Source organism: Garra rufa, chromosome 13 (assembly GCF_049309525.1).
Source record: "Garra rufa chromosome 13, GarRuf1.0, whole genome shotgun sequence".
Taxonomy (NCBI): domain Eukaryota; kingdom Metazoa; phylum Chordata; class Actinopteri; order Cypriniformes; family Cyprinidae; genus Garra; species Garra rufa.
This window is the reverse complement of record NC_133373.1, coordinates 22821678-22846433: the sequence shown is the minus strand read 5'-3', so window position 1 is coordinate 22846433 and position 24756 is coordinate 22821678. Positions and strand designations below refer to the sequence as shown.

General features: G+C 36.9%; 1 protein-coding gene across 1 annotated transcript in view; it reads right to left on the bottom strand.

Annotated features, from left to right (window-relative positions):
• Positions 1–24756, bottom strand: part of pfas (phosphoribosylformylglycinamidine synthase) — a 30792-nt gene that overhangs the window by 5643 nt on the left and 393 nt on the right. Inside the window, exons 2-26 of the mRNA XM_073816428.1 lie at positions 24304–24431; positions 23332–23464; positions 23132–23237; positions 22850–23048; positions 19245–19350; positions 19008–19148; positions 18799–18923; positions 15662–15790; positions 15384–15515; positions 15164–15292; positions 13874–13947; positions 10513–10669; positions 10376–10437; positions 10127–10288; positions 9950–10054; positions 9129–9260; positions 8042–8272; positions 7118–7298; positions 5406–5489; positions 5135–5290; positions 4569–4688; positions 3198–3343; positions 1970–2177; positions 1791–1882; positions 105–219 (exon numbers count right to left, since the gene is read on the bottom strand). Of these exons, the coding sequence (XP_073672529.1) occupies positions 105–219; positions 1791–1882; positions 1970–2177; positions 3198–3343; positions 4569–4688; positions 5135–5290; positions 5406–5489; positions 7118–7298; positions 8042–8272; positions 9129–9260; positions 9950–10054; positions 10127–10288; positions 10376–10437; positions 10513–10669; positions 13874–13947; positions 15164–15292; positions 15384–15515; positions 15662–15790; positions 18799–18923; positions 19008–19148; positions 19245–19350; positions 22850–23048; positions 23132–23237; positions 23332–23464; positions 24304–24427 (3349 nt within the window). The 5' untranslated portion in view covers positions 24428–24431. The remainder of the gene's footprint in view (positions 1–104; positions 220–1790; positions 1883–1969; positions 2178–3197; positions 3344–4568; positions 4689–5134; positions 5291–5405; positions 5490–7117; positions 7299–8041; positions 8273–9128; positions 9261–9949; positions 10055–10126; positions 10289–10375; positions 10438–10512; positions 10670–13873; positions 13948–15163; positions 15293–15383; positions 15516–15661; positions 15791–18798; positions 18924–19007; positions 19149–19244; positions 19351–22849; positions 23049–23131; positions 23238–23331; positions 23465–24303; positions 24432–24756) is intronic.

The following is a 24756-nucleotide window of genomic DNA, read 5'->3' as shown; positions in this document are numbered from 1 at the left end:
GGTAAGGATGAGTAAATGCTTGTTTATCATTATACGGCAGAACTAACATACAGTTCAGCAGTGATATGCAAGATTGCTTCAACATGGAATAGTGTGATTTTCACCTTTAGCTGACCCCAGGACATCTGCATAGCTAAAACCACCCACAAACACCACGGCTCGGAAAGGGTCAAGGGTCGTGGAGCCTGAGCACAGGTCTTGCATTGTGACATCCCACACCTACAGATTATACAAAGAAAAAGGTCAAATGTCAAAATTAATTAAAGTCAGACTTGCTAGAAGTGAATTAAAGGCAAACAAGCAGCGTTTATGCTATTAGTGAACAAACATCATCCCTAAATTTGTTTACTTACTACAAACTCCAATATATATTATACATTTACAATGCCTTGCGAAAGTATTCATACCGCTTTATTTTTTCACGTTTTATGTTGCTGCCGCATTAAACTACACTCCATACACCATAATGGCAAAGCAAAAAACAAGTTTTTAACATCTTTACAAATTTAAAACCTTAAATGATTCGATTGCATAGTATCTGGGACTAGTTCAGGAGCATTCATATTTCTTGTAGATGTTACTACACTTTGAGTGGAGTTTACCCGTTGGAAATTTAATTGAAATGGTAATTTGGAAGGGCACGTCTTAATAAAAGGTCAAACAGCTAAAATTGCATATCAGAGCAAAAACCGAGCCCTGAGGTAAAAAACAAAACAAAAAAAAACTGCCAGTAGAGCTCAGAGACCGGATAGCATCAAGCCACAGACCTGGGAAGACTTCAGGAAAAAATATGATGCATTGAAGGTTCACAGAAGCATGCAGTCTCCGTTATCCTTAATGGATGAAGTTTAAAAACAACCAGGACCCTTTCTAGAGCTGGCCTTCTGGCCAAACTGAGCAAGGGCCTTGGCTAGAGTAGTGACCAAGAACCTGATGGTCACTCTAGTTGAGCTTCATGAACATATGTGGAGATAGGAAAAAACTACTGAAGGACAAACATCACTGTAACACTCCACCGATCTGGGCTTTATGGCGGTGTGGCCAAACTCAATCCTCTCCTCAGATGTTTGACAGGCACTACTCATCCCCTGCATAATACCATCCCAAAAGTGAAGTGTGCTGGTAGCAGCCTCATGCTGTGGGGGTGTTTTTCAGTGGCAGGGACTGAGGAACTTGCCAGAGTAGAAGAAAAGCTCAATGCACTGAAATATTGAGATTGAAGGCTTTAAAGAAAAACTAGTCCAGGGCATTTAGAGCCTCGGGCTGGGCAGAAGGTTAATCTTCCAACAGGACAATGACCCTAAGCACACAGCTAGAGTGGCATATAGACAGCTCTGTGAATGTCTTTGAGTGGCCCAGCCTCAGCTTGGGCTTGAACCCAATCAAATATTTTTGGAGAAACCTGAAAACGTTTGTCTGCCCCATCCAGGCTGACAGAGCTTGAGATGTGAAGAGGTGAAGGGAAAAATGGCAGATAATTGCCAAATGCAGATGTGAAAAACTTGTCGCATCATATCTAAAAAGACTTGAGACTTAAAAGGTGCTTCAACTAAGTACTGAGTTATTTATGAATATTTATGCAACTGTATAAGTTTTATTTTTTTTAACAAAATTTGACAAATCTGTTTTGTGCTTTGTCATTATGGTGTATGGAGTGTAGATTGACATGGGAGCAGTGTAACATAAGGCAGCAACATAAAATGTGAAAAAAATGAAGGGGTATGAATACTTTCGCAAGGCACTGTAAAAACACAAATGTTTAATCTTCCTTTGTGTAGGTGTGTCTGTACCTCAAATCCAGCCATGAACAGAGAGGCAGACATCTCTCTGTCTCCGTTACTCCCTTCCTCTCTCACAACAGCTACGAGTGGTTTCCCTGAAGCTGAAACACAAGCCAAATATTTTAGTATACAGGTCAAGTATGAATACAGGAAAGATCTGTGATTGTGAAATGGGTTCATGGCCTCACAGAGCTCTTTAATGATGGGTGTTTGGGAGGGGTCAAAGGTGAGCTTGAGGTACGGCTGTGTGCGTGAAGCAAGCCCTTCTTCTTCCTCTTGGACACACAGTGGATTAGCCTGTAGTCGCTCCAGCTGAAAACTTGTACTTTCCCATATCGCTCTGAGTGTGGGTAGACACTCATTCAGCACTTCCTGTCCACAAAGACTCACTTTGACCTACAAGACAGTATGGAAAAGAAATCAGCAGTTATTGAATGCTTTCTCTGCACACTTAAATAATATTTCACTGAGGTCTATTAACGAAGTAGTTCATTTCCAGACCAAAAACTTACAGATAATGCACTTACCCCATTGTCATCCAAGATGTTCATGTCTTTCTTTCTTCAGTCGTAAGGAAATTGTGTTTTTTGAGGAAAACATTTCAGGAACTATCTCCATATAGTGGACTTCTATGGTGCCTGCGAGTCTGAACTTCCAAAATGCAGTTTCAATGCAGCTTTAAAGGGCTGTAAACAATCCCAGCCAAGGTAAAAGGGTCTTTTCTAGCAAAACTATCGGCCATTTTATAAAAAAAAAAGAAAATTATATACATTTAAACCACAAATGCTTGTCTTGTCTAGCTCTGTGATTCACTCCGTTTAAGATAGTTAGGGTATGTCGAAAATCTAATTTTCTCCTCCAACTTCAAAATTGCCCTACATCGCTGTTTTACCTATTTTTTGTAAAGAGCGTTTGACCTTCTTTGCATGTTCACTTTGTAAACACTGGGTTGGTACTTCTGCAACGATGTAGGATGATTTTGAAGTTGGAGTAGAAAATGACATACCCTAACTGTCCTGAAACGGAATACACAGAGTGCACACACAGCTAGACAACATGAGCATTTGAGGTTAAAAAGTATTTAAATTGTAATTTTTTTTAAGAAAATGGCCGATCGTTTCGCTAGATACTGTAAGACCCTTATTCCTTGGCTGGGATCATTTACAGCCCTTTGAAGCTGCACTGAAACTGCATTTTGGAAGTTCAAACTTGTGGGCACCATAGAAGTCCACTATATAGAGATAATTCCTGAAATGTTTTCCTAAATAAACATACTTTCTTTACGATTGAAGAAAGAAAGACATGTCATTTTGGATGACAATGGGGCGAGTACATTATCTGTAAATTTTTGTTCTGGAAGTAAACTACTACTTTAATCAATGCATATGCTTTTAAGATGAAAAGAACTCTGCTCACCCTGGCATCAGGTCCAAAACCAGAAGTTCTGCCAATTCTGTGACAGACAAGACCAGCATCTGTGTATCTCTGACAGACACTTGATGCATTACTCTCACACACTTCCAAAACCAGACCGAGCTCTTCTGAATACAGAGCCCCCATCACTAAAAGAGGGGAATGAGGAGAGACATGAGGAAATATTTATAGCCATGTTTCCATTCAAGCTGCAAATTTATTCTTGTGAAAAATCTGAATCATCGCAAAAATATAAATTTTGCAGAATTTAGTTTTTCATTTACCTGATTTAAAGTACAGCAAAACAGTACAATTTTGAAATATTTTTACTATTTAAAATAAATGTTTTTTTATTTGAATATATTTCAAAATGTAATTTATTCCTGTTATCAAAGCTAAATTTTCAGCACCATTACTCCAGTTTTCAGTGTCACATGATACTTCAGAAATCATTCTAATATGCTGATTTGCTGTTCAAGAAACATTTATTATTATTATCAATATTTAAAAACAGTTGAGTACATTTTTTCAGGATTCTTTGATGAATAGAAAGATCCAAAGATCAGCATTTATCTAAAAATGAAACGCTTTTGTAACATTATAAATTATACCATTCAAAAGCTTGGAGTCAGTTTTTTTGGGGTGAAAGAAATGATAGAAATTAATACTTTTATTTAGCAAGGATGCTTGAAACTGATCAAAAGTGACGATAAAGACATTTATAATGTTACAAAAGATTTCTATTTCAGATAAATGCTGTTCTTCTGATTTTTCGATTCATCAAAGAAACCTGAAAAATATTCTACTCAGTTGTTTTCAACAACATAATAATAATAATAATGTTTTTTGAACAGCAAATAAGAATATTAGAATGATTTCTAAAGGATCATGTGACACTGAAGACTGGAGTAATGATGCTAAAATTTCAGCTTTGAAATCACCGGAATGTATTACATTTTAAATTATATTCAAATAGAAAACAGTCATTTTAAATAGTAAAAATATTTAAAAATTAGACTGTTTTTGTTGTACTTTAGATCAAATAAATGCAGGCTTGATGAGCAGGAGAAACTTCTTTGAAAAAACATTACAAATCTTACTGTTCAAAACTAGTAGTGTAAATGCTAATTCAAAATATTAATTTCAAAAATATTAAAAACTATAATAGGATACAATAATACCACAACAGTTTTATCAGAGAAATGTGTATCCACCCTAAATCAGTGTACGCCATATTTTTATGCAAATAAAACTACCAAAATGCTGGTATTTTTGTGCAGACTGTAATGAAAAAGTAGATTGAAACTGGCTTATGATGGCTGGTGAAAAAGCATTGTTTTTTTTCAAAACATAAATCACTTTTTTATTACCAACCGTCAACGCCTTCTAAAGGCAAGTCCACGTCCATCCCACAATTCCCGGCAAACGCCATCTCCAGCAGACAGGAAATGAGCCCTCCATCACTGACATCATGTCCTGCAGTCAGCAGTCGATCTGCAATATAAAGTAAAAAATCAACAAACTGTACAGAGATAATATGCTGCTGCGCTTTGAGAATAAACAAAAAGGGGCATTAGAGATTGGGAGGAGCAAAAACTGTTCCTAGATCAGTTTATATATTTTTTATTTTTATTTTTAATGGTGTTATAAAATGTATCAATGTATGTGTTTCATCACTATGTTCTTCTTGCGAATAAAACACTGGCACAATGATGAACAAGTAACTATAATATTTGCAATAACATATAGGTTTACTGAATAATTACTTAAATATAATTCCTTAATTCACTGGCTACTCTCTGCTCTCAGACGACGACATCTTTGTCTTGTGTCGGCCACCCTAGTCTCTCTACTTGCAATTTGCATCCTCACTGCTAGAAGCTGCTAAAATTTACACACTGCACCTTTAAAAAAAACCCATCATAATAGCACACACTGACCCTGAATCAATGTTTGTGTGGTGTTGAAGCAAGCAGAGAGTTTTTCTGGCTGATCCAGATCTGGACTGCAGTCTCCGAGCTGCCCATAACACTGAGCTAGAGCAGAGCCACCCAGCCTGTATTTACCTGAGCTCACAGGCACATACAAAAGCACACCTGAGAAAGGATGAAAGAGCGTGTAAGAGATGTACACACTAGAATATACTAGCAAAAATATAAGACTGATATGAGAGGTTAAAAGTGCTAAAGACGGTAAAGATCCAGGATCAACCTTTGCCATCAGGGTTGTCCAGGTCAGGGGTCACAGTGGCTGTGATATCAGGACACACAGCATACACAGAGATAACCAGAGAGCCTAAAACACAAGAAGAGTAGTTTGTATTATGACATAAAATGCATGCAGGCAATGTTTTATCTACTGTATAATAACAATCACATACAACTAGATTTGTGTAAAGGTAAATGTCTAGTTGAGTATTAGTGAACTGAAGTAAAACAAGATCTGAATTATGCAAATTTATCTTTGCTTGCCGTATGCAACTATGAAATATGCTTTTCTCACTGAATCCTTCACCTAAAGCATGCAGTTAAAACTGAATGCATCAGGTGGCACTGTGGATGTGTGACATTGATGTGATGAGAGATGATGGCATGTGCTTTCAGATGCATACAAGTAAAACATTTTAATTATTTAATAATTATTTTAATTTATGAAATGTTTTTAATTCTTATCAAATGTGATGTATACTGTGGTGGCCAAAATGATAAGAACACTAGCATTTTTACCAGCTAAAATGGTTTTAAGTCAGTTATTTCTATCTTTTGCTGTAGTGTGTCAGTAGGAAATATCACTAAAAGGAAATATCTACTACTGAATGTAAATAACATTCATTTGGCCAATAATTGTAATAATTGTACAAGGAGTCTGACAACAGCCAGTGCTCCACACACAGATCTGATCTCATCATCATTCAGTCTGTCTGGAATGACATGAAGAAACAGAACAAACTGAGATGGTCAAAGGATGGTCACACCAAATGTTGATTAATTAATTAATTTAGTTAATAGAAGTTAACTGATAATGAAAATCTATTTCAGACATTCTTTTTGACAGCATCTTCATTTTACAGCATTTTTACACAAGTGCCAAAACTTTGCAGGTAGGTTTCTTGAAGCATCTTGGAGGCATTGCAGTTCTTCTGGATTTAGTCTGTCTCAGTTTGTTCCGTTTCTTTATGTCATTCCAGACAGCCTGGATGATGATGAGATCAGATCTCTGTGTGGAGCACTGGCTGTTGTCAGACTCCTTATGCAAACAAAAATCTCACTGGATTATTACAATTATTAATTATATTAATTATTATTACAATTAATGGCAAAATGAATGTTCTGAAATGTAAACTGATATTTCCTCCTGACACACTACAGCAAAAGATAGAAACAACTGAATTAAAACCATTTTTAACTGGTGAAAATACTAGTGTTCTAATAATTCTGTCCACCACTGTATTAAATAAACATTTAACATATAGACAACTATTAGGAAGCTTAGGGTTGGTAACAATTTTAAGTCTCTTAACCAAGGCTGTATTTATTTGATTAAAATCAGTAATATAATTAATATATTTTAAAATAACAATTTTCTATCAGAATGTATTTGTAAATGCAAACCTTTAAACAATAGAGTATCAATTAAATGTGTGACATACTCATGCTATAATTTATAAACAATCACCTTTTTATGTGTTAGCACAGTGGTTCCCAACCACGATCCTGGAGGCCCCCCAACACTGCATGTTTTCCATGTCTCCTTAATCAAACACACCTGAATCAGATCCTCAGCTCATTAGTAGAGACTCCAAGTCCTGAAATGGGTGTGTCAGACAAAGGAGAGATGCAAAATGTGGGCCTCCAGGAACGTCTGTGTGTTAGCAGAATCGACTATTGTCCATCCTTAATTCAGACATGTGTTACAGCTGGTACCTGGGGCCTTAACAGTTTCTCCACTGACACGTGCAGCCATGCTGAGTGAATCTTTTCCCCCATCCACAGCCACTCCCAGCTGACCCATCACCTCACACATGGCCTGACATGCCTCCCACAGACACGCTCCTTCTCCTGGCAGCTTAGCAGCCCACATCCAGTTACCGCTGCACTTTACATCCTGTGAAGATATGCACAGATATATTGGGTGACAAGTGTGTTTTTCCAAATTGCATGCACTCAGTCACTTAATTTTTTTACCCAAAAATAAAAATTCTGTCATTAATTACCCTCATGTCATTCCAAACACGTAAGACCTTTTCTTGTGTTCATCTTCAGAACAAAAATTAGGATATTTTTGATGAAATCCAAAAGCTTTTTGACCCTGAATAGACCGCAAACTACCACATTCAAGGCCTAGAAAGGTAGCAAGGACATCGTTAAAAATAGTCCATGTGACATCAGTGGTTCAACTGTAATTTTATGAAGCTACGAGAATACTTTTTGTGCACAAAGACAACAAAAATAACTGCTTTATTTGACAATTTCTTCTATTCAGTGTCATTCTCTGCTGCGTGTTCTTAAGAGTACCATGGCGCATGTGTGTGATGCTGCTGACGCAGGAACATCGTGGTACTGTTGTGTGTCGAAGACTGACACGGAAGACAAGAAATTTTTGAATAAAGTTATTATTTTTGTATTTGGTAGCTTCATAAAATTAAAGCTGAACCACTGATGTCACATGGACTATTTTAACAATGTACTTACTACCTTTCTGAACCTTGAATATTGTAGTTGTGTTGCTGTCTATACAGGGTCAGAAAGCTCTGAGATTTCATCAAAAATATCTTAATTTCTTTTATGAAGATAAACGAAGGGTGAACTGTCCCTTTAACATGTTCAAAAATGCAAAAGCTTCTTCACCTTAAGAGCAGACACTCTTGCAAACACGAGGTTAGTCAGAGCTTCTCCCACAGCCATACGAGCCCCAGCCGCTGGTGACACCAGCCCTTTGATTGGCTGCTCGCCTATCGCCGTGGCTGCACCCTGGAGGCTGAACGGAGACAGGGCAACAACAGCTACATCAGCCAGTGGAGTGTGAAGCGGACCCACACACTGTTGCTGAGCAACCAGACCAGTCACAGATCGATCAACCTGGAACAGAGGGTTTTGCGTAAAATGTGCTGCATTTAATTTGCAATTCCTTTGTAATGTCTGTATACTAGATACGAGAATTAATTAAATATTTAGATTACATTAAGAAATTAGTTAAAGGATTAGTTCACTTCCAGAATAAAAATTTCCTGATAATTTACTCCATATCATCCAAGATGTTCATGTCTTTCTTTCTTAAGTCGTTAAGAATTTAAGGAAAACATTCCAGGATTTTTCCTTATATAGTGGACTTCAATGGGGATCAGCGGGTTGAAGGTCAAAGCTATAGTTTCAATACAGCTTCAAAGGGCTCTACACGATCCCAGCCAAGGAATAAGGGTCTCATGCAGCAAAACGATTATTTATTTTATAAAAATAAAATAAAAACGTATATACTTTTCAACCACAAATGCTCGTCTTCACTAGCTCGACTTCAGACATTGCATAAACCTGTTGCTTTGTAAACACTGGGTTCGTACTTTTGCCTACGTCACATGTGACCATTTCAACGTGATTATGTAATGTGTGAAGTCGAGCTAGTGCAAGACAAGCATTTGTGGTAAAAAAAAAAAAAAAAGTTAAGGGGTAAGTAAATTATCAGGACATTTTTATTGGAAGTAAACTAATCTTTTCAAATATTTAAATATAATTATTAAAAAACAAAATTAAGTTAAAGATGGCAAGATAACAATATATTTTAATGTCTGGCTAAATCTGTAAGTGTATAAATTTGCACTACTTTGCACTACAGAACAGACCTGCAACCTATTTCTAGTATAGCAGTTGCGTACCACTGCAATACTCAACTATGCAGAAGTCATATTATTACGCATGTGCTAAGTACCGAGTATTGTACCTTGTTGGTGAGGTAGCGCTTGCTGGCCACTGCAGGCAGTCGGAGAACTCTTTCCAGAGCTGGAAGAACAGAAAGACCCACAGGAAGAGAGAGAGGCTGCAGAGACACAGCCATGCGCTCCAATACAAAATCCTAAAAAGATATGTAAAGCTGATCGAGTGGAAAGCAGCATAAAAGTAAAACAATCTAAATAGCATAATTTGATTATTTAAAGGATTAATTCACACTGGAATTAAAATACCCTGATAATTTACTCACCAATGTCATCCAAAATGTTCATGTCTTTCTTTCTTCAATTAAAAAATGAGTTTGGGGAGCCAATGGGTTAAAGGTCCAAATTACAGTTTCAATAAAGCTTCAAAGGACTCTACACAATCCCAGCCGAGGAATAGGAGTTTAAAAGTACAGTTTTTGAAAATCATTTCACTACATAAGACTCATATTCCTTGGCTGGGATCATTTAGAGTTCTTTTAAGCGTCATTGAAACTGCAGTTTAGACCTTCAGCCCATTAGTCCCCATTGAAGTCCACTATATGAAGAAAAATCAGGGAATGTTTTCCTCAAAAACCTTCACTTTTTTTAACTGAAGAAAGAAAGACATGAACATCTTGGATGACATGGGGCGAGAAAATTATCCAGAAATTTTTATTCTGAAAATGAACTATTCCTTTAAATTTCAAAGTCTAGACACTACAGTTAAAAAAAAAAATCAGCCAAGAGGGTACCACAAGTTTTCTGTCAGCAATGCTCTTAATGAAGTCTTGAGAAAATTAGGCCATATCTGATAAAGTTTAATAAACAAAATAGATTGTTATTGCACCTTTTGTGGCATCTTTCCCAGGACCCAATCCAGCTCCAGATCCACAGGGCACCGCCCACTATCAAGCCCAATGGTCTGTTTACACAGGTCGTCCACCAACACAATCTACAGAGCAATACATCATATCAAGAAGCGTCTCAAAATACACTTGTAGCTACCAAAGGTAGTTTGACTCACCTTGCCATCACCAGTTATCTTGCCCACAAAGTCGACAGGACATTTCTCCCTTTGACACACACTTTCAAGGAAGCTCCGGTCAGAGGGGCGGAGCAACAGAGCATTACTCTCCTGATACTCTGCCCCCCACAGCTCCAAAACACTCAGGGTGGGGTCACCTCTCTGAGCATTAGAGTAAAATATGTATATGAAACACTTTGACAAAAAAAAAGTCAAGATACAGATGTTTTATTGAAGTCTCTATCTCACCTTAAACTTGCTAGTGTAGATAACAGCACCAGCAGGCTCACTCAGCTCCTTCAACACATTACCTACACAAACAAAAAGATGTTTTAACACGTTTCTGTTGTTAAGTATGGAAATACTGTACTTTAAAAAACCCGTACCATTGCCCCCAGCACCCTGGTCATGAATGCTGCAGATGGGGTTTCCTTCCTCTCGCTCCAGGCAGGCCCTGAGAGCGCGGTTCATCTTCTGCTCCATTTCAGCATCTCCTCTCTGAACTGCTCCAAGATCCCTGGCACTGGAGTTATCACCTTGAACCTACAATAATACAGTACACACATGCACGCATTAAAGGATGTCTCCACTTCCAGAATAAAAATTTCCTGATAATTTACTCACCCCCATGCCATCCAAGATATTCATGTCTTTCTTTCGTCAGTCACAAAGAAATTAAGTTTTTTGAGGAATACGTTCCAGGATATTTCTCCATATAGTCGACTTCAATGGGGCTCAACGGATTGAAGGCTAAAAATGCAGTTTCAAGCAGCTTTAAAGGGCTCTAAATCAGTGTTGTTTTCGTCAACGATGACGATGACGAAATCATTTCGTTGACGCCACTTTTTTCCACGACGATAACGAGACGTTGACGAGATAAAATTGTCTCGTTGAAGACTAAAACATGACGAGACGTGCGTGAGTTTTCGTTGACGAGACGAGAATTAGGGATGGGGCCGATCCGATCCAGTATCGGTATCGGGTTCCGATACCAGCTTAATTAATGGATCGGAAATTTCCGATCCAACCTAGAGAAATTTCCGATCCAGAGTTATGTCTACGTACAGTGCTGTCTGCTGAAATGACTTCACAAGTGATCCCGGGCTAGGTGACGTGTCTGTGCTCCAATGAGACACTGAGAGAGATGTGACATGCCTCCTTTCAGGAAATCTTCAGTTTGAAGGTAGCAGTTTAGCATTGAGCGTCATACATGTCCGCTGTGTGGAAATACTTTACGGTCGGAAACGCCGCAAAGACAGCAACGTGCAATGTTTGCAAAGCCGTTGTTCCGAGAGGTGGCACCTCGTGGATTTATTTAGTAGATTAACTGTTAAATATTACCCATCATAGAGTAAAAGTTTATAATTTGTAGACTTCGTGCGTGTTATTTTCTGTTTTTAACGTTGCCGCACACACCTGAAGCGAGCACGCGCACAGAGAGAGAGAGAGAGAGAGAGAGAGAGAGAGAGACAGACGTGATTCAAACTGCGCGATTCACAGACTGATTACTCTTTAACGTCTCTTGAACAGAAACATTCATACAAAGTTATGTTTAAATACCCGTTGTTTTATTCTGGTAACACCGTCGGTTATGTCTTCAGTGAACCGAAACAGCTGAGAAGGAGATGCGTGCCAGTATTACGTACATTAGGTCTTAAAGAGACAGCATCCTATAAATACCTGCAGTAGTTATTTATCAATGAATTATTAAATTTCTGCACCTGAATACTAGTATTATTGATTTTATTAGTAACTTTATGTTGTATTCATCTACATTTGTCATTTGTGTTAGTGTTCTTGTTTTGTTACTTATTATATTAGTTCAGCTAGTTTTTGCTGTGGATTAGAAGTACTTAAAGTAAGCATTCAGTAATTAATAAACAACAAACTTTTTTTTGTTTTGTTTGTTTTTTGCTGATCCGAAAAGTGCACTTATTGCACTTTTATTCAAAATGTTTAACATTTGAAAACCTTATTTTGTTGCTGCTACACAAGCAAGAATTTACTGAATTTATGTTGATCAGATGCACATTGTTCTATTTATAGTGTGAATATTTATTTTTTATTTCAAATATTTGAAAACCTTTTTGTTTTATGCAACAAGAGTGTATATTGCACTAGTATCTAGTAACCCTGTCTTGAAATTTAAATAAATATCAATTTAAACCCTTAAAGTTGCATATTTGTTTTCAGGATGGGATTTCTGCCATTTTCTAACCTCATACTTACCTCAAGTTGCTTTTTGGGAGATACTTAGACTTGCTTGTAGAGAAGTTTGTTACAGCCTCATAAAATCAACAATAATGATAATAGTCATAGTGATATAAAAGCAAATAGAGCTCTGGTATCGGAATAGTATCGGTATCGGCAGATATCCAAATTCAGGTATCGGAATCGGATCGGAAGTGAAAAAATGTGGATCGGTGCATCCCTAACGAGAATAGACGAAAATGTTAGTGGGTGGTCCGTCAGGCGTTTAAAATGCATGACATTTCTGCTTATTGTGCATGCCAATTAAAACCGAAAAATATCTGCCGCTATGGCAAGCCGTTTTAGCATTAAATACTTAATGCCATACTACTATGGCAAGCCGTTTTAGCATTCCATCCTTGTTTGTCTTTTATGTTTTAAAACATTCCTTCATTATTGTAATTATTGGTAAAAATAGTCGATCCGGAAGCTCACATTGTGTTGAACTATAGATCTGCTATTTTCAGAACTTATAAGTGACACTACCCAACAGCAAAATACTTACTGACCTACATTAATTTCTTAAAAGACTACTTTTTCCCCTTTTTTTGACTAAAACCTTTTTGACTTTTCGTCGACTAAAACTAGACTAAAACTTTCTTGACTTTTCGTCGACTAAAATTGGAATAAAACTATCACATATAGAAGTGACTAAAATTTGACTAAAACTAATAACCATTTTAGTCCAAAAGACTAAGACTAAATCTAAGATGGTTGTCAAAAACAACACTGCTCTAAATTATCCCAGCCGAGGAATAAAGGTCTTATCTAGCAAAACGATTGGTCACTTTCTTAAAAAATATATATTTATATACTTATAAATACCACAAATGCTCGTTTTGTCTAGCTCTGCAATGCGCATACGTACTCTGGTTCAAGACAGTTAGGGTATATCAAAAAACTACCATCTTATTTTCTCCTAAAGGTTGTTTGACCTTCTTGGGTAGATACTTCTGCAGCGATGTAGGGTGATTTTAAAGTTGGAGGAGAAAATAAGATTGGAGTTTTTCAACATACCCTAACTGTATTGAACCTAAATGTAACAGAGTACACATGCGTATCGCAGAGCTAGACAAGATGAGCATTTGAGGTTAAAAAGTACATAAATTGTAACATTTAAAAACAAAAAACTGATTGTTGCACTAGATAAGACCCTTATTCCTAGGTTGGGATTTGTGAAGAGTCCTTTGAAGCTGCACTGAAACTGCATTTTTAACCTTCAATCTGTTGAGCACCATTGAAGTCCACTATATGGAGAAAATTCCTGGAATGTTTTCCTCAAAAAACATACTTTATTATTTAAAGACATAAACGTCTTGAATGACATGGGGTGAGTAAATTATCAGGAAATGTTTTATTTTGGAAGTGGAGTAATGCTTTAACTTGCATCGTCACACAGTTTATGAAAACTGATGCAACAGACAGACATGCTCTGTAAACACAAAAAAAACCCTGAACTTTAAAGCAGCTTGTAAATTCTTTTAATTTTTTGTGTACCTGTACAGAAGAGGCAGCACCTCCACCAACACCAATTCTGTACACAGGACCTCCAATTTTCACCACCTCCATACCTGCCGAGGACAAAAATTGAATAAATCAAGAGATAAAGGCTTTTTGTATATTACTACCATTTAGTTTGCGGTCAGCGAGATTTTTTAAAGGTGCCATAGAATGCATTGAAACAATATTTTAAATTGTTCTCTGATATCTACATAGAAGGTGTATGGCATAGGAAAGGGCAAAAAAAATCTGGAGAAACAGTTTTACAGGTCCATTTACAACCCTAGGATTTGTCCCTAGAATGAAATGCTCTGTTATTGCCTTATTTGGAAGGCTCCTGCATAATAATGAGGAGCTCTGCTCTGATTGGCTCTCTTACAGAGCGGCTCATTCAGTAGCTCACCCATGGAGGAAATATATATTTAATTACGGCCGCTTCATTTATTTAACTCCAGCCGCTTTTAATATGCGGTTTGTTGAATCCGTGACATTTTTTTCTCTCACTACTGTGATCGCATGTGCTCTGTGTAATGTTATACTGCAGCGAAGTAGTATAACAAGAAGGACTTACCACACAAGTTTTGATGCTTTAGTGATGCTCAGGATCTGTAAATCATTGGCCTTCATTAGTGCACTCATCTCTCCGTTTATGTGGTAAGTAAAATCCTATGTACAGGCTACCACTAGCATTAAGCTAACCATGTCCCTTCGGTTTTACTGACGTACTGACGTTACTGATGATTGGTCTGTGCAAATGTTGGGGGCGTAACTATTAACGATCGGGACTATTGCGTTATAGTCGGTGTTATGTTGGAATTGACCTGTTTTTCGGTGGTCTTTTGCAAACACCAAATTTATATAAGGAGGAGGAAATGGTGGTGTTTGAGACTCACAGTATGTCATGTCCATGTACTGAACTGTTATTATTCAACTATGCCAAGCTAAACACAGTTTTCCATTCTATGGCACCTTTAAAGAAATTAACACTTTTATTCAACAGGGATGCACAAAATTAATCAAAAGTGGCAGTAAAGACATTTAAAATGTAAAAAAAAAAATGTATTCCTGTTCTTTTGAACTGAAAAGTGTATTACTGTTTACACAAAATGGCAGTACAACTGTTTTAAGCATTGATAATTGTAACAAATAAACACCAAATCAGTACATCAGAATGATTTCTGAAAGATCAAGTGACACTAAAGATTGGAATAATGATTGCTGAAAAAAGCAATTAAAAATTCAAAAAGCAAATTATGGTGCAATAGGTGTATATTTTATTTTGTGTACCTGGTGAAGCCTGTTCTTTTTTCACGTGCTGGTCCTCAATAGAGCCCAACCCACCACTAAACATGATGGGCTTGATCCACTCCCGCCGTTCACCGTTAGCCAAACGCATTCCAAAGGAACGGGCAAAGCCTTGATGGCAAAGAAAAGAACAAGTAAATAACTGTGGACACAAGCTAATATCCACAAATAAACTGATGGCTATTGTACTGCTAGATTTTACCTGCTAGAACTGGCTCCCCAAACTTATTGCCATAGTCAGAGGCTCCATCACTGGCCTCTATGGCCACCTGGAGTGGAGGAGCAAAGCTGGACGGGTACTCGCACCCTTCCTCCTCCCATGGGAGCACAAACCCTGAAAAGAGGAAATATTTGGATATGGGAAGTACACTTACAAAACAAAATATGGCACAGAATGAACTGAGCTGAGTTTTAGAGCATTATTCAGTTAGGTTGTTGAGGTTTTTAGCTTTTTCAAGAGCACAATGATTTGAGGCTTACCTGGGATATGCAGGTTGCCGAAGCAGTACCCAGCAGTGCCTGCAATTACATGACCACCCTTTCCAGCACTCTGCACATCTCTAATTCGCCCGCCGGTACCTGTTGTGGCTCCGCTAAATGGAGCAACACCTAGGTGTAATAAAGAGCATTTTATGACTCAAATATAAACATTATTTCATATATATATTTCTACCAGTCAAAAGTTTTTAGTTTTTTTTTAGATTTGTAATGTGTTTTAAATAAGTCTCTTTTGCTCATCAAGCCTGCATTTATTTGATCCAAAGTACAGCAAAAACAGTAATATTTTAAAATATTTAAAATATTTTACCATTTAAAATAAATGTTCTATTTCAATATATTATAAAATGTTTTTTCATGTTTCTTTGATAAATAGAAAGTTCAGAAGAACAGCATTTATTTGAAATAAAAATCTTTTGTAGCATTGTAAATGCCTTTATGATAACTTTTGATCGATTTAAAGCATCCTTGCTAACTAAAAGTATTTATTTCTATAACCCCCCCCCCCCCCCCCATATTCACAGGAATAAATTACATTTTAAAATATATTAAAATAGAAAACAGTTATTTTAAATAGTAATTTTTTTTTACAATATTACCGCTTTTACTGTATTTTGGATCAATTAAATGCAGGCTTGGTGAGCAGAAGAGAATTCTTTAAAAAAACACTAAAAATCTCACTGTTCAAAAACTTATGACTGGTAGTGTATAAAATATTAAATAATAAAATATAAAAATGTTTCCTTGGCTAATAACTGAAATAAATACATTTATGTGACATGAACATCTATAAAAACAAAAATGATTACAAAATTATGAAAACTTAATTTAACTTATTTGAAAAAATTTAAATGAAAACTAAAAATATATAAATAAAAGATGTATATAAATTAAAGAAATTCAAGATATAAAATACATTGTGATAGAATATAAATAATAACAACACAAACATATCACTGTTCAATATACTACATTATTAAAATATTTTTAAAAATATTTAAATACTTCAGTGCTATAATTAGGGGCTGACCGATATGTGTTTTTCAGGGCCTATTTCGATACCGATTATTACAGATCAAGTAGACCGATAACCAATATTTTAAATCGATATATATGTCTGGTGTTAAAATGAAAATTAATTTCAAAAAACAAAAAAAACTCTCTTTAAATGCTTTTAAATGATTTTATCAGCAAATGGGTTTTTAAAAATGACCGATGCCGATAACTATAAAAATGTTACTATCGGTACCGATAATTGGACAACCCCTAACTATAATTAATATTTTGCTTATTGATCATGTTGTCACTAATAACTATTTTAATTCTCATTAGAATTAATTTAGGTTATTCTGTACACATGTGTAAATGTGACTATGGACCACAAAACCAGTCATAAGGGTCAATTTTACGTAATTGGGATTTATACATCATCTGAATGCTGAATAAATGTTTCCCATTGTTGTTAAAAAGGACAATATTTGGCCGAGATACAAGTATTCGAAAATCTGAAATGTGAGGGTGCAAAAAAATCTAAATATTGAGAAAATCGCCTTTAAAGTTGTCTTAATTAAGTTGAGGCAATTGACCTTATGCACGGAGCGTTCTTTAGAACTTCCGCATTAAGATAAGCCAGCTCGTAAACTTCCGCTGAAGCTCATTTTATATGTGATATATATTAGAGGGACACTCTTGAGACTCATCTACTGCCTCGTTCTTATCAGAAACTGAGAAAAATTATAATTGCAACATTATAAACGATGATAGCGGCATGAACATTCAGTTTCATATTATTTAACAACATATAATTTAAATGCGCAGCCTGGCAATCCCGTACTCTCCGTATCTGCATAGTTGTACATTTAAATGCTGACAGCTACACACTATCATAACATGTTTATGCTAACATTAGCTAGCCAGCGATACTTCTCTTCAAGGACATCTTAATCATATTCTTGATAATCACTAACTTGCCTTCATAGTCATTAATACATTTTTAAAATCTAGCAATATTTTAAAGCCTTTATTATTTTCTAACTCTACAGCTGTAAAATAAAATGTACTTCAAGGACTCACTTTTTCGGAAAAAAAAGACTTTTCACAGAAAACAACGTCTACTTTTATGGCTAAAATAATGTGGAATTACCCCATATAACCAATAGATGGAAGCAGAGGATTATTTATTATGCAGCTGCCTTTTAAACTCCCTATATTTTTCAAGACGTCTTGCTTTTCGATTTATTATAAAATTACTAGTATAATAAATTGTAGTACTTTTATCGCCCTTAAGTATACAGTATAGCAAGTGCAGAAAGTCATTAAGCTCACACACAAACAGCCTATAAGGGTGAAGTATTTAAATACTATATATAGTTCACTACAAATAAGTTAAATATTTATGGTATAATAATTAATTAATGCACTCAATATGAATTGATAGGAATTTGAAATATTTTATAAAATTGAATAACTACATCTTTTAAGTTTTATCTTGAACTGTAAAATCTATTAAATAGCCTATATTTAACCAACACATACTTGTTACTGCTGTAGTTGTTACTCTGAATTTATTCTGAATCATTTAAGCTCTTTTTTGACATCAGCTTGTCATTTGTTTGGTCCGTTTATTACTGTCAATCATAGCAATGACTCGCGCATATTTCGCCGATTTACTCGCAAATTTTTTTAAACTGGTATTTGTCATTCTTGAAACGGCATACATGGACGTTTGGTCCTCTTAGACAAATAACACTTTTCTTCGATTGTGAATGGATTATGTAGAGAAAATGAACAAAGTACACTCATATTACGGCACAGTACAGTTGACCGGAAATTACTTAGCTGGCTTGTCTAAACAAGGAAGTATTTCGTGCATATGGTCAATTGAAGCAATGCATATTACTAATCAAATATTAAGTCTTGATATATTCACGGTAGGAAATTTACTAAATATCTCGATGGAACATGATTTTTACTTAATATCCTAATGATTTTTGGCTGAAAGTAAAATCTATAATTTTGACCCATACAATGCATTTTTGGCTATTGTAATAAATAAACCCGTGGTTTTGTGGTCCAGGGTCACAAATAAGCAAGCATATTAAACGCATTTAGGATCAGACCAGTGGGGAAGTTGTGCGTCTCTGCAGTGAAGATGACGTGTCTGGTAGCATGTCGGGTTTCATAAGGACTGGCCTGTGCAGGGTTTGTGGGATACATACACTCCAGCTCCATGCCTTTAATGCCACTACAAACATACAAGAACCACATATTGAGATATTTTGCCCAAGTGCTGTTCAAAAGGGTTGACATTCACAGTGAAGCATCTAACCTGCTGTTGTCACAGAATTTGATGACATTGTTCTGGTTGCTATGGTGCTGAGTACCCATAATAAGACTGAAGAGTGTCTCCTTCTGCTCTTCTCCATCAATGATCATTTGCCCTCGGAAGAACCAGTGGCGGCTGTGCTCACTGCAGGACAGAGAGAGCATGAAACGGTCATTGTATATGTTATCGCAGATAAAAGTCACACTTTCCTTTGGTGTTTATTCTCTGGAGAGCACACACCTGTTGGACTGAGCCAGATCAAAGCATTCTACACTGGTGGGATTTCTTTTCACCCTCTGGAAGAGTGCAGTGTAGTAGTCCAGATCCCAAGAGTCAAACGCCAACCCTGCTCATACATGCAGAAACAGAGACAGACAGCAACCAGATAAACATGTAATGAAGAAAAAGATCAAAAATTAATGCAAAAACAACAAATATTCTAAACTGACTCTTGCTAAGCACCTCCACCCTTTGGTTACTGTTGCTAACTAAGACAAGATAAAGGGGTCAATGGATGCAAAATGCACTTTTACATGTTGTTTGAACTGAAATGTGTGTTGGCAGTGTGTGTACACAACCATCCCATAATGATAAAAATCCACCCAGTGTTTTTTTAAATCCCCATAAATCATAAGCACCGTCTCAGATCAAGACATTCACAAATTCATGGCAGGCCGCTTGCACATCTGTTGACAGGCACTGGTGTTTTAGCATAGACCCACTCTGAGTGAGCTGTAAACAGTCCGCCATTGTTCCGACACTGGAGCAGGGTACACAAGAATGTCTCCAAAGCGATGGAGGTGTTTTGTTGTTGGATGTAATAATGAACATAGCAGTTGTCATTTACTCCCGACATCTGAGTTGAGTATTAATTTTGTTTTTGAAGGGAATGCACCCCCGAATGTATCTATGTTCGTGCAAATCATTTGTGATTCAGCTTCACCTACAGAAAAAGTGAGTATACGTTTTTTTTTTTAACGAATCTTTGCAAATTTCCTTTCCTAACAATGTGCTAGTTAGCAAGTTCCATGACAAATGCGGCTAAAGTTAACAGTCTCAGAGAACTGCTCGTCACCCCTCGGAAGAGAGGGGCGGGGTGAGCAGAGCTCATTATCATTTAAAGGGACAAGCGCCGAAATGGCTCGCTGTGAACAGAGCTGTTTTTGACAAGGTAAAAAGGGTGGGTTTTTTTTACACTTACCATTGAGAAATTTTAACCAAAGTTTGTTATAGACTTTTTATTAATGATACGATATGATGTGATTTCATGTTTTCCTTTGTCTTTGGAGTGTTACAAGCTGTTTGTGCATATATAAGATCTGTAAAGTTGCAAAGATTAAAGTCTCAAACCCAAAGAGATATTCTTTATAAAAGTGAAGACTCAGCCACGCCTTCCTAAAACGTCTCATTTAAACACGCCCCCACAAATCTACGTCACGGTGTGGGAAGATTTGCATAACACCACCCTAATGCATATGGAAAGAAAGAAGGCATAACTTTTATTCTCGCTGTAGTACTGTTGCAACTGCCGATATGTTGTGGAGACGCCGTGTGTTTTGTTGTGAAAGTACTTTGTTTGGCCTTCCAAATGAGTACACAAATTGAAATCAGTGGTTACGTAATATTTACAACACTATTCAAGAACAGTACAACGCAAATATTCGAGTATGTGCAGCGCATTTTACGGAGGACTGTTTCCTGAACCTAGGAGAGTAGCCTACTGTGCCGACTGTGCACATTATAATGTGGAGCAATTCTAACTTTGCAAGGACAGTCTGGCACTTCTGACTCTACAGCCTGCAAGTACATTTTCATTTTTAAAGGGGTCATCCGATGCCCATTTTCAACAAGTTCATATGATTCTTTAGGGTCTTAATGAGAAGTCTCTAATATACTTTGGTTAAAAATTCTCAATAGTAGTGTACAAAACACCCTTTTACCTTGTCAAAATCAGCTCTGCAAAATATCAGCTCATTTTATAGCATGGGCCATTTAAATGCAAATGAGCTCTGCTCGCCCCACCCCTCTCTGCTGAGGGATTACAAGCTGTAATGTTTACTTTAGCCACATTTAGCCACGTTTAGCTGCATTTAGCCGTGTTTATCGACGAAACTTGCCAACAAGCACATTATTAAGAAAGGCCATTTGCAAAGATGCATAAAAAAAAACTTATACTGCATCACGAATGATTCACACGAAAATAGATGCATATGTAGATCAGGATCGGCGCTTTCCTTTTAAAAACAAAAGTAACGTTGTCCTCTGCCTCTTAAGTGGCTCAGATGTCAGGAGTAAATGACTACTGCTATGTTCATTATTACATCCAACAACAGAACACCTCAATCGCTCAATTAGAGTCTTTCTCTGCACCTGAGTCAACACAATGGCAATCGTATTCGGACCGTTTCAGCTCGGTTAGGGCGGGTCTAAGGTAAAACACTCATGTCAATCAACTGTGTGCCGTCACAACGACAAGAAACTTAGAATGACCTTTGAGCTTTAAAAAGGGGATATTTTAAAGATTAAAAAAATATCACTGGGTGGATTTGTATCATTGTAGGGTGGTTTTGTACACAAACTGCCAACACACATTAATGTTCAAACAACATGTAAAAGTTAGTTTTGCATCCGATGACCCCTTTAAAGAATTTGCTACTGGCTATTCAAACGCGGGTTTTGAGCAGTGTAGAATAGTACTTGTTTTTTGTCTTTTGTACGTTCACAAATGCAGACATGGAGTCATTATAATCAGTAATTATGTCCTCACTAGATGCAACAAATGGCTCACTTATAATGGGTTTTATTGTTTTTGTCTTCGCACCAGGACATGGCATCACAACATGGTAAGGGCTGTAACATTTCCGTCACATGCTTGAGGTATTTAAACAAAGTTTAACTTCAAAGTTCATTTTATTTTATTTAATATACATTTTAATTGGATTTATTTATTTTCTTCAATGTAAATGTCTTCATTCAGTTTAAAGGGATAGTTCATTATTTACTCACCTTCATCTCATTCCAAACTCATAAGACCTCCGTTCATCTTTTGGAACACAAATTAAGATATTTTTGATGAAATCTGAGAGCTGAAGTCCCAGAAAGGTAGTTTGAACATCGGTAAAATAGTCCATGTGACAGCAGTGGCTCTCGGATTTCATCAAAAATATCTTAATTTGTATTCCGAAGACAAACAAAGGTCTTACAGGTTTGAAACAACATGAGGGTGAGTAATCAATGATGGAATTTTCATTTTTGGGTGAACTTAACCTCTAATGTGCTTCATTTCTAACCCAGTAGGCCTTCACTAATCTTAGATGCAGGCAGTAAGCTTTTCTTTCATACAGTCATTCATTCTTTCCTTTCACACACCTCGTGATCTAATCAACTAGGCTCCTCTTATCTTGTGACATCTACCCCTCCTCTAATCACGTTAAGTCCCATGTGACCTTAAAATACTGGATCATTATTTGTAAAAGAAAGAGTTGCAGATCTCATCATCGAATACTGCCTACACACAGTTGTTCAGGCAGCTGATTAAATCATTTAAAAAATCTTTAGTCCTTAGTCTTTAAGAATAGCGTCATTTTAATTTTCAATTAATGTGCTACTGCTACTGGTTTTAAAACCATGTTCTCATAATGTATTGGCAAAATGGTAAGAATAAATGCAAACATTCCCATATTTTTCCACTTCTGTTAACTGGCCAATGGGATGATGCATATTAATTCTTAAAGACCTACTGCTGGCCTTTAAGGTAAAACCAATGTTACTCCAAGCTAAATATTATCATTACCAAGTCATTTTTTTATTATAAATGTGGTCCAGACTCCAAAAACATATCTTACCAAGTTCTTCATTGGCCTTCTCTAAGGCAGTACGACCATTTCCTAGAATGTCCACCTCAAATACTTCCTGCGGCTGAATATCAACCGCAAATGACGTGATTGGCTGGGAGTAAACGCATTCGGTCATACTGTCATACAAGCAGCAAATCAGTCTCTCAATCTCGCCGTCCTTCAATACACCATTATGTCCCTCCTGGGGCTAGATGGAGATGAAAAAGAGAGCTTTTAATCAAAATGGGTGGGGAAAAAAATCTCACTGAAATGTAAAGCTATTATCCTGACCTTGATCAGATGCCTGCGGGAAAGCTCCACTCTCGTCACCTGGCTCAGACCAGCGCTTTGGCAGATGGACACAGCGTTGGTGGACCAAGCAGTGGAAAAGTTCAACCTGCAAAGGTCAAGATAAAGTTCAAAGACGTGATGCGAGTTATAATAATGATTACAATGCCAATCTATTATGATAAGACAGTAGTAGAGGTTACCTGGGCCCAATCTCCACCAGTCTTGCCCCATCCTCTGGTTTTACAGCGGGCTCCTCTGACAAACTGACAGAATAAGGAGGACTAAACAACCAGCGCAATATGTCTTTCTGCTCCACACTCAAAGAGTCAGACCCTGGGAGAAAAAGAGATGATGAGATGACAAAGATGAAAAGAGGCACAGAGGAACCAAAGAGGAACAAAATTGATCTGGATGATGACACTATTGCTTTCTTTAGACCTGCTTCATCTGAATTAAATTTGTTTCATAATTGATGAACTCTGCAACACTGTCACTATTATTGAACTAAGCAGTATCAACACTGAAATGACTTAAACTGAAATAAGTTTGCTTCATAACTAATGAACTCTGCAATGTTGCCATTGAACTCAACTTAATCAACATTGGACTAAATTGAGCTGAATAATGACTATTCCAGTTTAATACTAATACTAATGCCGTGTTCCAGGCAACCCGTTACCCGTGTTTTTCCAACCTTCTACCTATGAAAGTGCACTTGAACAGCAGTCAAACCTGTGACTTCCAACCCGCGAACTCGTACTAGATTGATGTACTCCGAGTTCCGAGCTCTGACGCTACATAGCCCGCGAAACAACAATGGCAGCCCCTACGGGTGCGGTGTTTATGCAAGTGGTACACGGTGGAAAAGTAGACTTTAGGACAATATAATGTTGCAATCAAATTAATAATAATACAATAATAAAAAAATGCGCTCAGGCTGTTTGGGGTGACCTGTCAGGATTTACGGGCTCAAAAAACTGCCTGGAACGCAGCATAATACTAGTCTTTTTCAGAGCTGCTTTACAGATCTACAGTAGTAGTTTGCAGCATTAATACTGCTATTATCCTGTTTATTACTGCTTTGAAAAAAATCTGTAGTGTACAGTGCAATGTAAATAAATGTGACTTGACACAGAGTCCCAAACTGCCATTTCTATACAATATTCTCTCACCATCTAGGTCTACATTGTAGCAAAGCTCTGTTGTTATATTGACATCTGGATACAGCTGTGCAATCCTTCGTATGACTCGACCCTCCCCAGTCTCCTCTCTTCTGTAAAATCGCACGACAGGCATGATTCTAAAAGAAAGAAAGAAAGATAGCATCCATAACTTGTGCTGCAAACTATTTTTTTCCAGTGCATGCTGGTGCATAAAAAAATCATTTCTTGATTTACCTTAAATTTATCAGCAATTTAAAAAAAATCTCAGCTTAATAAGTTAATTTATTTCAAACAGAAACGTTTTAAACCGCTAATAATGATTGGCTGCATTGAGGAAAAGGGGATGAACTAAGTCAGGGGTCAAACAAACAATTTGTGGGTTGCAGCACAAGGCAGACAATCACAAACTAACGTCAGTCAAAAGTCACCTATTTAGTTCAAATAAAAGTGTTATGGAATAGA